The sequence below is a fragment of the Corapipo altera genome, unplaced genomic scaffold, assembly GCF_003945725.1.
Source record: "Corapipo altera isolate COAL_440 unplaced genomic scaffold, ASM394572v1 56, whole genome shotgun sequence".
Classification (NCBI taxonomy): Eukaryota; Metazoa; Chordata; class Aves; order Passeriformes; family Pipridae; genus Corapipo; species Corapipo altera.
The window spans coordinates 408,576-431,306 of record NW_020884896.1 but is presented as its reverse complement, the minus strand read 5'-3'; the positions used below and the strand labels follow the sequence as shown (position 1 = coordinate 431,306).

The 22,731-nt window shown below is 39.4% G+C and overlaps 2 protein-coding genes across 2 annotated transcripts; both read left to right on the top strand.

Annotated features, from left to right (window-relative positions):
* Positions 1–320: 320 nt before the first annotated feature.
* Positions 321–12,858, top strand: GDF10 (growth differentiation factor 10). Its single transcript, XM_027648240.1, has 3 exons — positions 321–697; positions 6,083–6,990; positions 11,837–12,858. The coding sequence occupies exons 1-3, from the start codon at positions 400–402 to the stop codon at positions 12,026–12,028; spliced, it is 1,398 nt and encodes a 465-aa protein (XP_027504041.1). The 5' UTR covers positions 321–399; the 3' UTR covers positions 12,029–12,858.
* A 3,703-nt stretch (positions 12,859–16,561) lies between these two features.
* Positions 16,562–22,731, top strand: GDF2 (growth differentiation factor 2). The gene is made up of 2 exons (XM_027648242.1): positions 16,562–17,275; positions 18,946–22,731. The coding sequence occupies exons 1-2, from the start codon at positions 16,930–16,932 to the stop codon at positions 19,884–19,886; spliced, it is 1,287 nt and encodes a 428-aa protein (XP_027504043.1). The 5' UTR covers positions 16,562–16,929; the 3' UTR covers positions 19,887–22,731.

The following is a 22,731-nucleotide window of genomic DNA, read 5'->3' as shown; positions in this document are numbered from 1 at the left end:
CAACGCTCGATGCCGCAGCGGCGGCAGTGACATGTGTCTCCCATCGGCAGCTGGGCGCTAATTAATTTAGATCCTTTTCCCGCTAAGCTTTAAGGAGCGGGAAAGCCCAAAGTCAGAGGAATGTAGAGTCCCCTCCCGCGAGTCCCCCTGCACCCGGACCCCCGGAGCTGCCCCGGCTCCGCCGCCCCCGACCCGCAGCTCCTCGCCCCCGGGCCCGGGGATTGGCCCGGTGGAGGCGGCATCAGCGGCGGGGGTGGGGGGGCCGCCCCCACCCTCCCTCCTCCCTCCCTGGCCCCGCCGCCCCCTCGCCCCGATGCGGCAGGGCCAACCGGGAGACCCAGACGCAGGCAGCGACCGAGCCGCCGCCGCTCCGCGCCCGCCCGCCCGCAGCATCCCCCGATGGCCGCCCGCCTGACCTGCTGCCTCCTGCTGTGGGCCCTGGGCCATGGGGGCTGCAGCTCGCCCGCGGGGGAGGGCGCCGGCAGCCCGCCCGCCTGCCCCGTCCAGCCGCCGGCCGCCCGCCACTCGGCCGCCCCCCGGCGCGACCCCCGCGGCGGCTCTTCGCCGCCCCCTGCGCTGGGCAGCATCGCTCAGGACATGGTAGCTGTCCACATGCTTAAGCTCTACGAGAAGTACAACCGGGAAGGGAGCCGGCCCGGCGACGGCAACACGGTCCGCAGCTTCAAAGCCAGGCCGGGTAAGACGGGCCGGGCGCAGGGGGGAACCGCTGGAGCCCCCTCGCTCCTCTTTCGCTTTAAAGTGATGGGTTTGCGGCGAGGTTGTCATGGACAACGCGGGGTGTCACGCTGGGTGAATGCTGGGGAGACCTTTGCTAACTACACGGACAGGGTGTCTCCCCTCCGCTCTGCGTACGGCTTCCCATCTCCCCTGGCTCCCTTCCCTCCCCCGAGAGTGTCTTCCTCGGGAAAGCCGCCGTTGCTGTGGATGCAAACCATCGGCAAAAGAAGCGCCGTTCCCAGCGGATATCGCACTGGGTCGAAAGATTCTTTCAGAAATACTTGGAGCATGAAACTAGTGGAGAGTGCTCCGGCCGCTGGTCCTCTCCTCCGGCTCTGCTCGCAGGCTCATAAGTTCCTGCTAGGAAGAGTGCCGCCTACGGGACCGCCTAAAACTGCTCGGCATCTTAAATACCTTGCGCTGCCTAAACCTGAGAAGACATATGTCTGACCTCCCTCTTCCCAGTTTTATGTGGCTTGATTATGAGGGTGGAGAGACATATATACTATGTCAAAACTACACTTTCATTATCCCAATCTTACATTAAATAATAAAAAGAAGATTTGTGTAGCTAATAGTCCTTATATTTGTTATTCTTTGCCAAGGACACTCAAAGTGTCTTTTTGGAAAACATTTTCCTTCTTTGGTTAATTCTTACAGTCCATACTTAACTATAACTAGCTCTTAAAATAAGAACTGTATCAGTTTCTAAAGCTAATTGTTGTTACCTCATCAGAAATATTCATTTTTCTTTTTAGACAAATCTGATGGATTGAAATTCACAAAAGCAAATTTTGAATTAGTCTATTTCTCCTACATTTAAGGCTCATATATAGAATACAATGCAGCATACAGTGTTTTATGGAATCATTGCTATGATACTGCACAATAATTCATATTCTCTTGTGCACCCCAACTTAATTTCTATCCTATGTAAACTGTAATATTAAAAACTAATCATATTCAAGGAGGAGGAGACTCCATGGAAGGGTAAGAATGAAGTGAAAATGTCTATAATTCTGGGAGTTAGGATGTGAAGGAACTGCAGACATTTGGGAGAGAAATAAATTGTCGTGCTTTAGATCATTAGCTAGTGGTTAGGAAGGAACTTCCACTGTGGATGGTTATTCCACGACCTCCTGCTAACTTATTTTTCTGTGATCCAAGCAGCTGATACTGGCTGCTACCCAGATAAGGCACTGGGCCACAGGACAGATTTGGAAACAAGGCAAGAATTGCACTACATTCTTTTTCTTTATTTTTCAGTTAATCTGATGAACAAGTAACTTGCATCTAAGTACTTTAAGTTGTAATTCTAATTCTAATTTAAAACAATAAATTAGCAGCATTTTCTACCCAGAGGTAGACCGTGCTGGCCAGTTACAAGTCAATATTATTTCACTCATTTGTCAGATCATGAAACCAAGGCAGAAAGGTCTAGAAGTAACTTGTCTTTCCATGCAATGGAAATAAGGCACACCTATGTCCAAAACTCCTGTCTCCTCTGTCCCATCTGTGTACCTTCTCTACTGGATCCCACCTCTCTCAAGTAACATTTCATGAAAGCAGAAGCTCCTCTGCAGTGTTCCTTTGTTATGACAACAAACTGTATTTCTTTGTAATTCCTCAAGCAAGTGGTGAACACTCTAAAATTAACCATAGAATGATGCAAGATGAGGGAGGGGAGAAGAACCTTATTTGATAGCATGTTTATCTTCTCTGAGAAATTCTAGTGGTTTTTTCTGAAAGAAGAAAATTGCATGTTTTGCTAAGAAGATGTTGAACATTCATTCTTTATTAAATATGGATAATAATTCTGATCCTATTGAGATAAGAAAAACAGACTACAGATACAGTAATTTTCTCTTCGTTATCCCAGGCAATGGACTTACTTCTTTTTTTTTTCTTTTTGTCATATACCTTTCAGAAAATTTGTACCTGTCTGTTCCTATCCTGCTGCTTCAAGCTGTTTGTTAGGGCACACTCGAGCATCAGTGTTACTTATGGTTGTCAAGATGAAGGCTCCAGAGATACAAAACATTATTCCAGGAATTTATCCATTGTTGCATGCATTTCTGGGGTCTTCTAAACTACCCAGTTGTATTGCCATCCTACATATCCCTTACAGGGTATACATGGTGTTGACTGAGTTACTGAGCGTGTAGTATTTCTCCATACTCAATGTGAGGCACTTGAAATGTACATGCATGTGCTATTTGCATGTGTTCCAAATACAACTTCTTTTTTTTTCAGCTCCTGTAGCAGTACTTGCCACTTCAGGAAGAGTACTTCACAAACATCTGATGACCTCCTCTCGGCTCAGTTCTGTGTGTGTTCTCAGGAGTTCATTATTTCTCTGATAAGCAGCTGAGAGACAGTCTAAGAACTAATTTATCAAGTTTCTTATTTCTTTAGGTGCTTTACAGTTTTTAGGGAATTTTGTAGCTCTAGAAAACAGCAGCAATTGGCTGACATTAGTTACTCTGTTGTTAATGGTTTATGACCAAATGTGAAATATTAAGTTATTGTGCAACTTCACCTAAATTGCTCAGATAGGGGAGAATTATCTTCATGGCAGCAATGTGCTGCTTAAGCCATGGAACTTCCCCATAAATTGACTCTTGCAGCTCAGGCTCACTCCCTGAACATGATCAATCCTCTGTGCCAAACGAAGCAAAGACCTTTGTGAATAGTAGAAAAAGCAGCCATTTAATTAAGACTATATCATAATGCATGTGGGCAAGAAAACCAAATCAAGATTAACCAGGGAACTGTAATTCTGGCTTCTAGAGCCATAATTTCACCACTTAATTTAAATGAGGTTCTCTGCATATTTCTTTCTCACAGATGTGTTATCAGAAGTACCATGTAAATCTATTTTGCTAATCTTCATTTACTGCAATGCAGCATTCTTCCATGTGGGCTACATACTAAAAGCTAGTATTTCCTTTCTTTGGCCACTTGCCTTTTTTCCCCTACCAGTCTCTTGCTTGTATCCTCCACACAACTTGTTTTTATTCCTGACTTGAAGATATCTACAGTGATCAGAGGCAGATACAGTCAGCCTCTTAGTGTATACAGCTAGCAACTTTATTGTATACAGCTAGTACAGTTCAACTCAGAGTAGACCTGGAAAACGTAACAATGCATTGTTGACAGCTTGGTAAAAGCCTGAGTGAGCTCAGGATCACAGATTCTTATTCTGTTCTATGAAGAATTTTGACTTTCAAAGGGTTTGTTTCACTCTAGAATGCAGATTTTAGATTAATTCAATCTCTCATCCTCTGAGTTATCATTATAAGTTACTTTCCCATCTGAAACACTGAGATATTTGAAACATCTTTATCCCAATAATGCATATGCTTCATAGCCATATCTATAGACCTCATGGTGCTAGAAGCATTCTACTACTAAAAGAAATATTAGAAAATTAAACTGTACACAGCTCAGGTGAAGAGAAGCAGTGGATAGACTTCTTTTTAAAAACATATGCCTTCTGAAATGAACAAATATTAATAAATCCTGGTGTTCTAAAGGGAGTACTACAATCACTCTCTCGCTTACCCTGAGAAATAATCAGTAGCCTCGTGAAATTTCTGTGCTTCAAAGACTTGAATAGAATCTAAACTCTTATGTTATTTCATAGTATAAACACCTGTGCATATGACTGGGGTTAATTAAAAGCTTACTAATAGGAATCCATTGACAGAAACAAACAGGTTTTATCACAGAATACTGAGTTTCTGTTAGCCTCCCTGTCACTGAAACCACTATGTGGACATCAGTACAAGATGTTCCACTTCACTGTATCAGGAACAAAATACAGATGGTGTAGATGGGAATTGCATATTTGAACATTTGTGCTCTCAGACTGTGTGGGCAGGGGCCTAATGAACATGCTAACCTGCTGTTCTTTATTCCAAATGATTGTTCTGTCCAGCATTAACCGGGAGACAGCAAGCATCAATTTTGTAAGATGTAGCACTATTAATTTCCCTCTTTCAAATGAAACTGTGCTTAAAAGGAAGAATGTTCTGACAGGTGGCAGTTAATAGTACTGCCTTTCTGTTGTTCTCATAATTTCTGTGGCTTCTCCTCCATAGTGCATTGAAAATCAAACCTGTGTGTTTCTGGGAAGCCTGCCTATGGGGTTTGTTGGGTTTTGTTTGTTGTGGGGTAGTTTTTTTTCTTTCTTCTGCCAGAGATGTTTCAGGTATGTCAGAAAGGGCTGCCAGAGGGTTGGTCCACTTGGGTTAATTAAAGATGCAAACTTTAATTGCAATCCTTTGATGCATTCCAAGTAGCACTCTGAGCTTGGGAGAATAGGAATCAATTTGCCACCATTTTCCCATATACTGTTGAGCTAGTAAAAATTTTTTAAAAAGCAACTTCTCACAATGATAGACTGTGAAGGCATTGTCTTTTGATTCTGGGATTACATTTTAACACTCTAAGAAATATTTCTACTGTTTAAATAAACATAGTGTAAACAGTTATTAGTGTAAAATTGTTCCTCTTCCTTGAGTGGACAGTGAAGATGTAAGCTGAGCACAAATAGTTCAACTAGCTAAAAAGAAGCAGTTTCAAATGGAGCTTGAGTTTTAAGAGTCAGCTCCTATTCAACAGTAGTTGTCACTAACTTCAAGCAGATCAAAACAGAAGCCTTAGAAACCAAGTATGTTTTACAGTGCTTTAAACAAAGCACCTACGTGATATGTACTGGAAAGGAGGATTGCTATTAAGAGTAACAACCCCCAAAATGTGCCATACTGCTTATTTATCAAGCCTCCATGTGAAATGACTCTTGTGCACTGTTTACAGACAATGAACTTCATATGCTGTTCCCCACAGAGTTAGCACCCGGAAACCTTTGAGGAATCTGCAGTCAGCTTTAGATTAGACCATCTTGAATACTAACTGTATTCAACTAACTGATTTCTGCTATTATACTCAGCAAGGTACTGCTCTGAGCTCTGCCACAGGCAAATTTGACAGCTTCTCTGAGCTTGACTTTGTTATAATGAAATAGAAGGAAAGACTGCTTTTCTTGCCTGCCTAGAATGGAAGGCACTCTGAAACTAAAAATCTCTGGGAAGAGTTTTATCCCTCATATGTACAAAAGATGCCCAGTATGGTGAACAGTCCAGATATTATTGTAATATTGCTCTTAAATATTTAAGAGGGTTTTTCCTCTTGTTCAACATAGTTTTAAGTTGAAGTGACAAGCTCACTATGCTTAATGATTTAAGTGAAAAGTAAAATTTGTTAATTCACTTAAATGGAAGGGTTTGACTGCCATATTTGGTCTCAGAAATATATTTATGTTTTCCTTGTTCTCTTGCAGAATTCTTGGCCCAGAAGCCCTTGTACTGCTTCAATCTGACATCTATGCAGGATTCAGAGATGATCCTTGCTGCCAGTTTTCACTTCTATGTTGATAAACGCCCTCGGCACCGGGAAGTGTTTTGTAAGCGGTCAAAGAACTCATCCTGCCGCCTCCTTCACCTGCCTCCGGCCCTCCGGCTCAACCTCATTTTCCAAAGCATCCACCAGAATTCTGCCTATGGACTAGTTAAAGGGAACATCACTGTGCTGCTTCAAAGGCGAGGGGCTTGGCATGTAACAGACATTTCACACATCGTAAAAGAATCAAAAAGGGCTGGAGAGCTCATTCTCTGTGCCGAGCTTGATTCTGGGGAGAAACATCAAGGCTTCCCTGAACAGGTCACCAGTCATTTACCTTATATACTGGTTTATGCCAATGATCTTGCAATCTCTGAACCTAACAGTGTGGCAGGCACCCTGCAGCGTTATGATCCATTTCCTTCCAATGATGGGGACCCAAATCTGTCCCCTAATGCTTCTACTGATACTCGAGTGAGGAGGGATACATACCTCACTAGCTCAATTCAGAACAATGAGTTGCCAGAAGTACATTATAACAACAATAAATACAACAAGCATGACATATGGGAGAATGCCTACAGATCCTTGAAACCAAAGGCCTCACGCAAAGATCGAAGGAGAAAAGGGCAAGAAAATACAGAAACATTTACAAAGTCACAAGTGTTAAATTTTGATGAGAAAACAATGAAGAAAGCAAGGCGAAAACAATGGAATGAGCCGAGGATTTGTTCAAGAAGATACATGAAAGTTGACTTTGCTGATATTGGCTGGAATGAATGGATCATATCTCCCAAATCATTTGATGCCTACTACTGTGCAGGGGCATGTGAATTTCCTATGCCCAAGGTAGTATGTACTTTTATTCTTGTCACTTTGCAAACAGTAGGCCTACTGTTCTTCCTATCCAACTACTTCTTGAGTTAGATTTTCCTTAAAATTTTTACCTTTTTCATTGTGTTTTGTTGCATTGTTCAACCTAAATAATTTAAGCAATATTCCATATGCAAAAGGATTCCAAGTTTTCTTTAAAGTTAATCTAAAGAATAAGAAAAATATCTCAGGTTTATCTTCCAATTTCTCATTTTATATCTTGAAACCATAACATAAAGACTTATACAGCTTATGAAAATATGGTCACACACACTAAATCATCAAAGTACTCTATTATACTTGGAGAAGTATGAAGTATTATGTGCTGATAATAAAACAAGCTGCTGTTTCACAGTATTTCTCTATTCCACTTTAGAAGAAAAATGCAGAGTAGTGACACTGAGGTATTTTTAACTTTAAGAAACTGGTTGTCATGTTTGAAAACAATAATACTGATATTTGTCTACCAAAATTCTAAATAGTTAATATAGCTGGAACAAAAAAGTTGATTTACCTTATGTGGCTGGAAATACCACATAGCTGTCTCTAACACTCCAAGCATACTGAATTCCTCCTATAGAAGCAGTGTGAAATTTGCTAATAGAGAGGCAAACATTTGGCTCACTCCCACTCTGTGTAAAAATTTTGGTAATCCTGTGTAGGACAAGAATTACCAATATTTTATAGGGGTTTCAAGTGATGGCAGAGGGAAGGATTTGAATCACTGAGTAAGATGCATATTTAGAAACTGTCATTATTTTGCAATTCTACCTGCAAATGGCCTGATTGTTTATTCTACTGACATTTTTGCTTGTGGTCATTCGGCACATAAATAATGGATAGTGTTTCACAGCAGAGAATTTCAAGGCTCTGAGACAGGAATCTGCCCTGCTATATATACAGGGAGATTGATGTATGTTTGTGTTGAAACAAGTAGTATGATTTCAGGAAGAGTAGATATGCAGGCTAGTTTTAAGTCCAGGAACAGTGAAAATCCAGACTTCACCGTAGGGTGTGCAGATTTGGCAGTGTGTTCCTGTGTAGCTGGCCAATGCTGAACCATGTGTACGTAAATTGATACACGGTCTGGCAAAAATTAAAGCTTGCACAGACTCACATACAACTTCACTTCGTTGTTGTTGTTGCTGTAATATAAAGAGGTCATGCAACATAATCACCATTTAACTTATCTAAAACAAAACACAGCCTGGCAATATGGATTATTTGCCATAGACCCACAGTCCAATGCACCATTCCTACACAAGAACACAAACCCAAAACCAAAAAAAACCCAAGCAAAGAACTCCACCCTTCAAAAAAAGATGCCTTTGACACATTTGGTTTCTTGTGAGCAAAACAGCATAACACAAAAGCTGACAGGACCATAAAAGAGAGGATCCATTTCTAGCTGGAATAGTTGAATAAGCTTATATTGCTCACTTATTTAACATCCTATCTGGAAATATTACTTGCTATATAATAAAGATTCCTTTGTAAATTAAAACCACTTACTTTAGTTCTTATTTTGAGACTTGTTTTCTAGATAAATTAATGTGACTGCACTTTTATCTTGGTGCCCTAAAGCCAAAACAAGCAAAAAAACCCCAACAAGAAGAACAGCAACAAAAAAAAAAAAAATAAAAACAAACAAACAAACAAAAAAACCAGAGTAACTAAATCCCAGATCCATAGATGTGGGAATTTGGGGTTTGATACATTCATTGATTGGCTTTGCTTTGGAAAAGGTCTACTCTTTGTTAGCTTTGTATATTTAAGAGGGAAAAAAGAGGAGGCAGATTCAAGAGTGTAGCTTTTTTTAATGAGAGTTTCCAAAAGAAGAGCAATAGGTAGGACTCCGTCATGACTGAAGATTTAGTTCAGAGCATAAGAATTGCTAAATATTATGGAGGGAGAAATACCCTTTGCTCTTGCATATGTGCTCTAAGTCAGTCAAGTGAGATCTTGGCTCTCCTGAGTAAAGATCACACTGAAGCTATTCATGAAGATTTGGTCTACACAGTCAACCTATAAGGGACAACAGATACCTTATTTCCAGCTGTGGAGACAGAATCATATACTTGTCATGCTGAGAATCATTACATTGTATGATTACTTTTTTTTAAGTATCAGTACCTCATTCTGCACATTAATGACTGCAATTCATGATTTAGGTACACAACAGCTTGGGTACAAATTTTGTGACAGCAAGTTTACCTACCTGACTGCTGAATTTCTTATTCCCCGAACTGTGAGGAGGAAGAATAGGTTATATGGCTGGCTGCAGTGCTGCATTTACCAAATAAATTCAAGTCCTACATGTGGTAGAACCTGGTCTGTTGTATATAACTTGGCAGCCAGCATTTAAAACATTAGCATTTCCTCAGTGCTATCACTACTAGGCATTCCACTCATTATTTCAAGCTTTCTACTTTATCACATTGGTACAAAGGCTAATGTGAAGCCTAGCCCATGATCACTGAACACTGAAGCCAGGTTTCCAGAAGGGCTGATAAAATTCAGAGCCTGGCTGGATGCGGGATGGGTGTGCTGTCTGGCTCTGCTGTGAATACAGGGCTCAGGCAGCCAGATTTTGTACAGAATACTGGTCCATCATAAGCATATTTCCCTCTAAGCATCTTTGTGTATAGTGTATCCACTTGCAGGCATTAGAAACATAATTAGTGCTGTTGTCTTGGGAGGCAGCAGCTCATACTAGTCTGCTTGCATCTGCTTGTTCCTTGCAGATATTAGAGACTCAGAGCTGGAGAAGATCCTAGTAGGATCTTCTGCAGGTTCATAGCCAGGAATCATGTAAGTCAGTAACTAGCACTGAGGGCAATGATGGTTATCCACTGCGTGGGGTCAACAAATGCTGTTTCAGTAGCACATTGTGATCTGCAACTGCTTCAAATAACAATATGAAATAAAACAGGCACTAGGAACACTTTTCATAAAGGCTAAATTAAGAACTTGATTCTAGAAGCCCTAATTCTTTGGATTTCTAAACTCTGCAGTTGCTTAAACACAAAAAGAACTTTTTCTGTCTCTCTCTTGCTGTCCAGATTTGCTGGCATGACCAATGTGGGTAGAAGGTGATTTCTACTTCACACAGGAGCTATGAGACTACCTCACTGCTGCTTGTCTGTGCACAGCTTTGAAATCTAAAGATGAAGGGAGACAAGAGAGACCAAGCTGTTGTTAATTATGCTAACATATATTAATGAACAGATACTAATGAACAGAAAGGCACTTTGCAGGATTGGTCACTTGTTAGGACTTGGCTATAGGGGTGCTATCTTGGGGCTCCGAAGGGTCAAGGATGGATTTCACAGTTCCTCCTTGTAATGGATTAGTTAAGGATGATCTGAAAGCCTTAATGGCAATCAAGTTTTGTATCTGATTTGCTGATATGTTACACTTAATGTGAATGTATCAAAACTGAATTATACTGAAAAATAACTCCTTTGTTCTATCCATGGACTACATAACCTTTCATATTGAAGTGGAAAATCATGTTTTGCATATACTTATATATTTGAAAAAAAGAGAAGATACAGGAGACAATAATTCTTCTCACTTGAAGTATCTAATGTTCAGAGTCCCTTTCTGTTGTCCCACAGATGTCATTTTCCACCCAATATACTGCTGCGTACCAATAGCGATGAGAGATTCCATGTGCTACATACACCAGATACGTGCAGATATGAGAAAAGTCATGAAATTGTAGCAAAAAGCCTGATATGACTAACACAACTTTCTTGCTGTTATTGTAGTCGTTTGCTGGGATAGTATTCAAGCATGATAACTGAACAGGAATCACTGAAGCTTCAGCCTCAGTGGTGGACTGCTTGCCATGCTATTGCCTCATGAAGTACATGCATTCCATGCTATGCTGAGGCAATGACAAGGATCTGTCACCAGTAAACCTGTGCTTGACTGTATGTAGTGTAGCTTGTAAAAAAAAAAAAAAAAAAAAAAAAAAAAAGAGTTGCATTAAGCTACTAAGCAGTATACTATTTACATATCTTAACTTTTTCCTTTCCTTATTCTTACTGCTCTTATGCTTAATGGCTGCCTCCTCTTTTCAAATGTGTTGGGTTTGTGTTGTTAACTGCATACAGGAACCAATAGTAGGACTAAAATTCTGGCTCAGTACCCTGAATAGTGCATAGATGTAAAGCTGCAATATTTTTTATTATCTTCTCCCAGTTTTAGGCTTTCTTGGGGCAGGGAGGGCAGAAAGAAAAATAAAGCCTGGTGAGGAAGGTAGAGGGAAGCAAAGATCACAGATTGTTTGACTATTCTAAACTAACTCCTTCCCGTGGACACTACTTCTGGAGTACTCTGCTCTTTTAAAATAGAGTAATTACTCCTGGAAAAAGTAACTAATTCCAGGTTAGCATACATGAGAAGAAATTCTGTTGGAACATAGAGATAGTTATTTTGGAAATAGTTACAGTAACCCATTTTCCAAGTCAGACAAGTTGCAATTGAGAAGTATGGTCCACCTTAGTCTTCTGCATGTCTGCCTCCAGCATCTAGCAGGTACATTCAGGGACATTCTTTCTGCAGTGCTGACTGCTGGCTGTGCCACCAGTGCCCTCCTCTGGTATTTATGAAGGCAGCATAAGGGACACAAAATATCTGCTGAATACACCCAGCACAGGAAACCTGGAAGTGTGAGGGACTGACTGTGCTGCATCAATCACGTGTATTTGCTGTATTGAGAAACAAAAAACCGTAATTGTTGTAATTTTCCAAGTCCACCTGAGGAAGCCACTGCTCATAAATGAAGCTATAACTATTTCCTTCTCTGTTCCAGATTGTCCGGCCATCAAATCATGCTACAATTCAGAGCATCGTAAAAGCAGTAGGAATCATTCCTGGCATCCCAGAACCCTGCTGCGTTCCTGACAAAATGAGCTCGCTCAGTGTCCTGTTCTTAGATGAGAACAAAAATGTTGTTTTAAAGGTATATCCCAATATGTCAGTTGAAACTTGTGCCTGCCGATAAAGTTCATACAAACTCACCTTTAGTGAGACCCACACATCCTGCCTGACTGCACTGGGAAGTTGTAAATGAGAAATGAATCCACTTGTGTTGGTGAGCAAATGCAAGTCTACAATTCCTTTACAGAAAGCGTGCGGAGGAACTAAAATGATACATGTACTCACCTGGAAGGATATATCACACTGCCATCATTTGTCCTTCATATTTATCTTCCAGGAACTCAGTACTTTTACAGATATCTTCCTAACCCACCTAGCCAAGATACCTGGTGTTTAGTGAGAAAATTAAGTGTAAAGTTTTCCATAATTAAAGGACTAAAATATGTTTCTATATGCTATTTTCTGACTATTTTATCTCTTCAGTTAACCAAGAAGATGGGAAGTGAACTTGGAAAGGCAGGCTTTTTATAGAATATCACTTTTGTACAAAAATCAAAACTTTTTGCCTAAAACACTCATACTTTCTCTCTGCATATTTATACTGAAAAATGCTGTAATAAAGGGCTTAAAATGTATATTTTCTTCAGAATGCAAGTATAGTTCATAATTTTTTATATAAACCATATGTTAACATAGCCATTTTTGGTTACCCTTCCCTAATATATGATTGGTTCTACAAAAGACATGTAATATCCCACATTTTTGGTTTGCTGGATAATTTCAGGTTGTTAAACATATTATCTGAGTAACACATACAATGTAGTAATATGTTGAAATACTAAAAATAAAATAACCAAGATTTATATTTTTGTAAATTATACTTTATATCCTCTAGATTGTTACATGCTTTTAACAAAAGCTAATAAATTAAAGGTACAGTAGTATCTAAAAATATTTGAATTGTCTTTCTATAAATGTACTCTCTTGCATTCTGTTAATTAGATGGAAACACGTAAATACATGTTAAGCTTGTCATAATGCACTTCAATAGATTAAAGACAGAAGAAAATACTATGATCATCTAGACTGACCTCCTGCATAGCACAGATCAAAGAACTTTGCTCAGCAGTTTCTGTTTTGAGCTTGGGAATATCTTTGAAAAACATGCATAAATTTGGCTTTAAAGATTTCATGTGATAGAATATCTCTACCGGACTACAAGTAGTTGTTCCAAAAGTTAGTGCTCTTTGTTCATATGTAGTGGCTTAATCCTAGACTGGATTTGATGATCTTTAGCTTCAGTTCAATGGATCTTACTGTAACGTATTATATTAGATCCTTTTTATCTATTATACAAAATACTTTCACTGTGTATTTTTAGTGTAGTGAGTAGGGTCAAATTACATTTTGGCTGAGATTTAAATAGATTGGTTTCTTATTCTAAGCCTCAAAACAATTTCTCACAGCTCTCTTCTGAACTCTTTCCAGAACTTTCATTAACTTTCTTTTCAAACAATGAACATCAAAATGGAAAACATTTGGCAGTGGTTCCTTTAGAAATCTTTGTAGAAATAAAGCCTCTGTGTGCCTCTAACTCCTGCACAATCCCCTGTTGATACGTTTATGGTAGCCCTTGTAAGTGTAGCACTCCTTCAAGAGCTAATGTTCCATCATGGTGTCTGTCAGTCTTCTTTCTCTGTGTCCCTGTGTGCTTGGTTACACTTGCCACATACTTTATTTTCACCCACCAGCTGTACAATAGCATAAGCAGCACAAGAGTGGAACAAACTTCTGAAGTCTGTGAGTTGGCACATAGTGCAAGTTACGGAGTGTTTCCTGCTCGAGAGACAGTCTAACCTTACACACAATCTTATCCTTTTAAGAATTGCATTGTTTAGGGGAAGGATACTACATGCACTACCTTCTGATGAATGACTAACTGAAAGGCTCCTATCCTGCTAAGGTGCTATGGAATTTCTGCTGCCAATATTCCATAGTAAGGTGGTGCAGATTCCCACGTCTTGAGAGGTAGTGCCTCTCAAGGCATACCCTTACTACACAAGGAATACACACCTCTTACTAGTAAGGCTTATTTCATCTGGAGTTTAGCTGTACTGGTCAATTCTCTAATGCAAACAAGGCCTCCTACCGCTATTCATTTAGTGGTTTAAGCTACTCCTTTCTGGACCTTTGGTATTTGGAGGTCCAATCTTCATCTGGAAAGAGAAACTTTGCATTTGAAATGGCACAAGTGCAGTCAGCTGGTGCCAGAGGACACTGATACCCTTACTCTCTTGGTTCCAACAGATCTTTTTATTTCTATGAACATTCTATAAACTATTCTGCTCAATGTTTAAGTTTCTAGAGGAAGTTAATATTGACAAACACAGATCAAGATAATTCCACTAATTAATCCTAAAAGAACTGAGGACATACTAATATGGGATGATTAAAGACAGATAAAACATGGAAACAGCTGATACTAGCCAGCAAAGCATTAAGGACTTTTTTTCCCAAAATCCAGTTTCATTCTTTGAGGCCACAGTTTAATTGCCAGAGGTAACAGCTAGAATGTACCTAGGTTTTTGTGGAGTATTTCAATTCACTTGCACGAGGCTGCATAATTAAAAGAAACCATTGGACAATGTTAATATATTTGTGTATCACATGAACTAACAACTTTCTCCCTCCAAACCTCAAATTACAGCTTTCAAAAGGAATTGCCACTGAATTAAACTATTCATTGTAAAGTTTCTGCAAAGCTGACACTTGGCCTGACATTATGTAACATCTTTATGTATGAACTAGAAGTCTGTAGATAGCAACGCCCACATCATTTTCAGAAGGAGAGAGGTGAGATGGCTTGATCTAGCTGCACTTTATGTAATTAAAGTTCATTTTAAAGCAGACAGATGCAGAACTTCAGGTACCTCGGCACAAGGAATGGAGGCTACTCCTACGGAGTAAAAGGCTGCATCCTTGAAAGCTTTAACTCTTAAAAAAATTTTGTGGATATCATGGATTTATGGTGCAGTATGAACATTCAAGGTGATGCTATGTAATGAGAGCTAGTGAAAGCTTTGAAAAGATACACGCTGGAATAGTGAACCACATAAGGAAAGATTTGATTTCTGCATGTGGCACTGATGGACTGATACCAGAAAACCATGTATAGCCCTGGGGTTCACCTTTTCAAAAAGACATTAAAATTCTGAAAGAGACACAAAAAAGAAATGAAAACAGTTAGAGAAAATGTCCTATGTGACTAAAATGAACAATCTGTTTATTTTATCAGAAAGCAAACTGAAAAGTAACTTGATTACACTGTGCAAGCACTTCAACAGGGAGAAAATGTCAGCACTATGGAACTCCTTAAACTAGCCAGAAAGTTACAAAAATTCCTGTCTAGAAGGTAAAGTCAGGCACAGTGAAATAATAAATGAAGCACCGAGGGTTTTTTAACTGTAGGTGATAATCTTTTGGAGTAAGCGCTACGAAATTGAAGAAATCTTTGATTCTTTGACATGTTCAGGTAAAGTCCGGAGGCACTTAAAAACTTGTGTTTAGCCAAACACAGGTAATTGGACTATGAATGCAGTGGAAACACAAAGGCCTTGAGTAAAACATAACAGTCTTGCTATGCAGGACACCAAGGTCAATGCCAAATAATCTATTTCGACTTTATGTCATAAGAACATAACTAACCAGGATCTTGGATCCAATTATCACTTGAACAGACACATAAGTGAGCATTTCAGAAGTTTGGGATCAATTTAAATGCTGTGTATGCACTGCTGGAAAACTAGAGAAGAATGGCCAGAAAGAGCAAAATCTCACTGCATCTTTGCAATGAGATTTTTTAATCTAAACAGCTCATATTACTATTCAGACTTTATGGCATGTGTACAGTGTGAATTGACTTGTGCTTAGAAAAAATTATGCATTAATAGTACAGACAAAGCAATTATGTATCATTAGATTAACTCATAACACATTCATTAAGATAAATAGTGATATTTTTGTCTCTAAATAAACCTGTTTTTTTCTTCTGTATCGTGAGAAATTAATTTGCCTTGGCCCCTTCTTCTCATGGATACAGTATCTTCATAGATAATCTTCTGTATCTTCAGAAAGACTTCTTACTTTCCATGTGGCCTCAGAAGGCCTAGTTCTGTCTTCATTTTGAGGTCAGGGAAAAAATGACGGGTTGTTCTTGGACTGGACTGAGATGATGAATCTATGAAATATATTACATAAGATACTATAAAAACAAGGCTAAATTCCCATACACCAAAGGAATCAAACTGAAAATGGACAAGCCTGCAAACAACATGAAGCAAATTTGACACAAAACAGATATTTCACTGTGTACAAACAATAGCTCTTGGCTGATAAACGGAAACAAGTTTTAAGGTTGTTTGTATTGTCATGAGATCATGTATTGCAGAATCACAGGTCTCCATCAAATGACTGGGGATTCTCTGATTGCATATGAAGGGTCTGTAAAAAAGATTTTTCAGATATTATTTGCTAATAGCTAATAGAGTGATTTTGTTCTAGATCTCTATTTTCTAGTCTTGATAAAAACAGTGTAATCTTCTACGTCCCTAAGAAAGCTTCTCTCCGTGTTGGCAAGGAAATGATAGAAGAATGTAATTAAGCAAAGATGACCCTAAAGTGAAATGTGGATTCTTTACAATATACAATGTCCTTCCCACCAGCCACATGTGTTTGTCAAATGTTTACAGAATCTTCATTAACTAAGAGCCTTGCTAGATAACAGAAGCTGAAGCATGGCATCAATGACTCTGATAAGGGCAAGTGTACAACCAATCTGCTTGACAACTGACAAGGGGCTGGGGTTTGAAGCAGACTGCAAAAAGAGCACAAGAAAGTGATTTGCAAAGGGCATTCCAGTTGTTAGCCTTACATCTTCTTTCCTCTCTCTGTAATGAAACAAGACTGTTAATCAGCTAAAATACCCTTGTCCTCTTGTCTCTCCACCAGAAAGTAAATATAGGAGAAATGCATTGTTTTGGAGTATTAGCTGCACTGTCTGTTTTCAACATCATTGCTTGTTTGACAAGAGGCAAGCCTTTGGAAGACTGGGACAAGTTATCAGCTATGGGAAAGTCTGATGCACACTTTCATGATCCTGGGGAAGTAGAAGATGAGTCCCATTTTGACTTTAAATCTTTCCTGGAGAATATGAAGACGGATTTACAAAGGAGTTTGAATTTGTCAAGAGTCCCCTCACAAGTGAAGACTAAGGAAGAACCACCACAGTTCATGATTGATTTATACAACAGATATGCTGCAGACAAGTCCTCCATCCCTGCGTCCAATATTGTAAGGAGCTTCAGTACTGAAGGTAGGAGAAGTCCTAAATATGTGGACTAGAATTTTTGAAGTTCATGGACAGCAGATACTCAGACTCTTTTGAAATTCAGAAGAAGCTGAGTGCCTGACTTCCACAGATTCTTTAGAAATGAAACATTAAAATTTTAGATTGTATGCTTGCTCTGTAGTTTCTTTCAACCTTTAAAAAATACAATTATCTTTAGTTTTCTTCTTTGATATTTTCACTGTACAATATTCTCTTCTCAAACACTTCAACTGAGATGATGGACTGTATAACAGTTTACATGAATCATGTTTCTCAACCCTAGATATTTGGAACTGACTTTTTATGTTAGAATGCAAACTTTTGATCACCTATAATTGAGACATCAATGCTAGAGAGCTCTTCTTTGAGGTGGGCTCTGTGCATATTTAAAAAATACAGCAACCAATTGAGAAATGTGTCTCTGGATCCAAGAAAGGAACAGCAGTGCTCCTCCAAAATTCTGGATTAGACAGAAAGATTTATATGAAAATGGGTAGTCATGCTTGTCTCAGCTTAAAACGTTCAAGATTCCTGTCTTTGTAACATTCAATAGACTTTTAAAAGCTCCATCAAAAGAAGCAGTAAAAAAGTTGTAAGCAAATGCAATCCTTGAGATAAAAATGAAACAAGGAGAACTGAAGTTTCTGTTTATATGAAAAATAGACATACACAGGTAAAAGCTCTACAGAGAACTTCAAATTCCCAAATTAGTGGCCCTAGTCCTGAAATGTAAAGGAACCTTAACAGTATGACCTAGATTATAGTTTCCATATCTCACTCTCCTCTCTGACTGCCTTTGTGGGTAAATGCTCTGAAGAAGTGATATCAATAGCCAAATAAAATTGCTCTAACACCCAGTCATGATTAAGCAGCTAGTTTACATTGAGCATTAAAAAGACATCAGTGATGACTTTTAAACACTGCCAGTCTGATCTTCCTGACAAATATCTGCCCCTCCCCAGGCAGAGTTGCTGGTACTGTGCATAGATTTGCAGACAAAAAACATATGAACAAACCCCTACAAGTTCAGTGAGTCCAGTCTGGAACAGACTGAGACCTGGGCATGAAAGGCTGTTTATCACCAAGTCCCAATTTAGATAGACCCTGAAGCTTCAATTTAGGATTTCCAAAAGCTTTTCTATTACCACGAATGCCCAGTAATCCAAGCTGCTTTTGAAGTTATCTATAGACAGCAGCAAAAGCCTCAGCACAGGTAGTTCTTAAAGACACTCAATATAAATATGAGAGCAGTTCATCCGGCTGCATGATAATAAGAGTAGGAAATTCATAGGGGTTTTGAGGAATTCTTTGTGTAAGAATATCTTTAGCAAATTGCTAAATCTGAAAACTGTGCACATGCCTTATTTATGTAGTTAATACTGACCAGCATCATCCACAGTTTGTTCTAGGCAGCCTCTTTATGCTCCACACACTCACCTGGCTATGCAGTCTTGGTGAAATGCTACCAACATCAGGGACCTCCATTTCCCTTTTCACACTCTGCCCTTGAAACTTGGCCGAAAGACAGTATTTTCTTTTAATGCTGTGTTGCCATGCTCTTATTTTACCCCCAAAATACATCCTGAGTCTTTTAAAAACAAGTTACTTGGACAGTCAGAAGCACTGTAACCACATGCTTTAATTTCCTATTGCAGATGTTGTTTCTTTAGATTTACCAGAAGAAAATCCATTTCAGAAACACATTTTGTTCTTCAACATCTCTATTCCACAGTATGAGGAAATCACCAGAGCTGAACTGAGAATTTATGTCTCCTGTCACAGAGAAGCTGAGTCTCTCTCTAGGCTGGAAGGCACCATGGTCATTTATGATGTTCTAGATGATGGACACTGGGAAAACCCAGAAAGTACCAAATCTTTCCTTGTCTCCCACAATATCCAGAAGTGTGGTTGGGAAATGTTTGAAGTGTCCAGCGCTGTGAAAAGATGGGTCAGAGCAGACAAACTGAAGACTAAAAACAAGCTAGAGATTGTTATAGAGAGTAAAGTTCTGGGTGGTTTCACTTGTGAGAAGCTGGATATCAGTGTTGCCCCGGATGCTAAAAATCTGCCCCTGTTAATGGTGTTCTCCAATGACCGCAGCAATGGGACAAAAGAGACCAAAGTAGAGCTCCGGGAGATGATTGTTCATGAACAAGAAAGTGTGCTAAAGAAGCTAGGAAAGAACAACACTTCATCTGAAGAGGACGAACAGGGAGAGGAAAAGGCCATCACTGGGCCGCACCAGCATTCCTCCAGAAGCAAGAGAAGCGTTGGGGCCAACCACTGCCGGAGAACTTCCCTCCATGTGAACTTTGAAGAGATTGGCTGGGATTCCTGGATCATCGCACCAAAAGATTATGAGGCTTTTGAGTGTAAAGGAGGTTGCTTCTTCCCTCTGACAGATAATGTTACCCCAACAAAACATGCTATTGTCCAAACTCTGGTGCATCTCCAAAACCCAAAGAAAGCCTCCAAGGCCTGTTGTGTTCCAACCAAACTGGATTCAATCTCCATTCTTTATAAGGATGATGCTGGTGTGCCTACTTTGATATATAACTATGAAGGGATGAAAGTGGCAGAATGTGGTTGCAGGTAGCATACAAGGCAGAATCTCTAAGAATAAGAATACCCCCTTTTCTGCTCTGTGTAAATCTGTACAGCAGTGATGCAAATGAAAATCCTTGCAAACAAGGTTTGGAGCAGGGTATGGGGCTGCTTGTTGGGTTTGCTGCTTGTTTTAAAGGAAAATTGTCATTTAGAGAATGGCAATTATTGTAAATAGCCAGCATTACATATCATGGCAAAGTGAATACTGGATTAAAATATTGTGAGATTGAATGAATTATGCATTATCTGCCAATGTGATACAATTTGAATACCTTATTTCAACCTTTCCATTTAATCAATTCTGTTTAGGTCACAAACGAAAGAATTTTCAGTGGAAATTTAGGATGTCCAGCAAATGTAATTTAATTCTCTCAGCCAACTCTGACATTTTCAACTTCTGTAAAACTCTGTAAATGGAATGTAGTCTGGATGATAAAGTCAGGAGTCTAAATCCAGGAAGCCTTTTCTCATATCAATAATCTCAGAGGCTTTTACAGGCAAATTGTTTGCTCCTACAAGTGAAGATTTGCAGTATTCAAAACAGAAGAGACTCTCAGTCTTACTTCATTCCCAAGTTTCCTTCTCTGGGTAGCAGGTGCCTTAGTTTCAGCTTTCTTATCCTCAACGTCCCTATTTTTACCCCTTTATGGCACATACTTGAATGATAAGAAGTGCAGCCTTCCGCTTCTAAGACACTGTTTCCTAGGAGGAACAGCAGCCCTTATCTCTGCACAAAGATAAGGAACCACTTTGACCTACTGCATATTCTTAGTATTTCTTTGCAAGAACATGCAGTCAAATGACGTTCAGCCTTAGAAGCTGTATCCTAAGAGCAGTGGGGGTTGGCAAAGCTCAGCACTTTTGAAAAGCCCAGGCTACTTATTTGGAGGTCTAAATACATTGTTTGGAGTCTGACACAAGGTTCTGGGGATTTTTTAATTTCTTCTTGGGAGAAACTCCATTTTATATACAAAATTCTTTCACCCCTTAGAAGTCAGGGAAAATCAGAAGATTTTCATCACTTTTCTATGAAGCTTATGCTGCTGTATGAGAAATATGCTATCATACAATATTTCTCCTGTCCAGTTGCATTTTCACTAGACAAGGACCCCATCTTTCCCACGATTAAAGTAAACTTCCTTTGATGCTAATGAAGGTTTTGCCTGTAAAAGAACATATAAAGTGTCTACTATTGGCTGCAGGTGAGAGGTTTAAATGCTGTACAACGCCACCTGGCCCAACTCACTTCTACTCCTTCACATACACACACACACACACACAAAATCTATCAGAGAACACTTTTGAACCAAACCCACAACAAGCTACACATCCATTCAAAATGGTGAAGAATATTGATGAGGCAAAAATCTAAACAGTACTTTAATGTATGGAAGCAACAGGATTTAAATCAATACATATGTTTTAAATTAGGACAGCATGTGGGCAAGACGAATTCATTTGGCATGAACAGATCACCTTGAAATCTAATACACGGTTTATTTACTATTGTTAACTTAATACAGAGCAAACAGCAGGTGAGTTTGAGCAGGGTAGTTGTAATTCCATCAAGAACTGCTGGTTACACCACAAACCATAAGCACAAAGCACGATTCCTTTAACTGATTTATAGGTTTTTTCTTTAGAGCTTGTCTGCAATTGGATCACATCTGAGATCTGGGTCCATGCAAATTCCATCCATCCATGGATGCATGGTCATTAACCTCTTAAACTTCCAATGGAAGTAATCATTTTACCACTTCCCACTGGTTTCTGTCATCTTACGGTCATAATTGTGTCTTCCTCCTGTCAGAACCCCCTATGTTCTCTTCCTGTTTTGTTCATGTCACGTAAGCTCCTGACATTTTGCTGTTGACAACTTCTCTTAATCAAGCGACAGAAACTACCAAACAAGCACTTGATGTGATCACATTAGAAACATTAGATCACATTAGAAACATTAGATCACATTGACCTCTATGTCAAGGTAATTGTAGCTGTGTGCCCTTCAGTCATCTAAACACAAAGTCCTGGTTATATTCTGACTTCACTGGATACAGAACTTTGTCTGTAATTACAGGAAAAAATGGTGAAGGGGAAAGACCAGTTCTCACACCCTCACAGAGAGAAATTCTCAAGAATAATTTTTTTTTCCCCACATTCTGAAGTCAAACATTGATTTTTATTTCCCAAGCTTATTTGGAGCGGGAGCAAAAAAAAGGACACAAAGCCAATTTTGGCTCAAAACCTCAGATCATAGCTATGCTATCAGAATTCCAGAGAAACTCTACAGATCCTGTCCCAAAAGAGGACTACAAATTGTTATTGTATTTCAATTTAAAAAATCCATTGAGCTTCCAGTCAGCTTTAATGATCACATTCCCATCGGCTTAACATTTTGGTTTGTATGGCAGTAAAATGAAATATGAATCTTTCCATAGGGTGATGAACAGGTTCAAGAAGAAATGAGAACCCAGTGGTGACTGCAGCTGCTACTACCTTCAGCATGGCTGAAGTGCATGTCAAATTGATGTTTGGTTTTACATTTAGTAGCTTGATTTATTGAGTTTTGCACATCCAATTTTAAATAACTGTTTGAGCTCCCTCATGTTTCAATTGCTTTTGGATGCAACAAATCAGCCAGGGGCCAAGCCAGTGCTAGAGAGTACACAGGTTGCAAAGAGCAGGTAAGAACCTTGTCCCCTGCTTCAAGCTGTGCCCCACTGGACACTGAGAAAAACCCCCCCTCATCACTGGATTATGAATGTTGACCAGCAGCTTGCTGCTACTGAGGAGCAGGTTGGGGGTTGTGCACTGTTCAGCAGTTTAAAATTAAA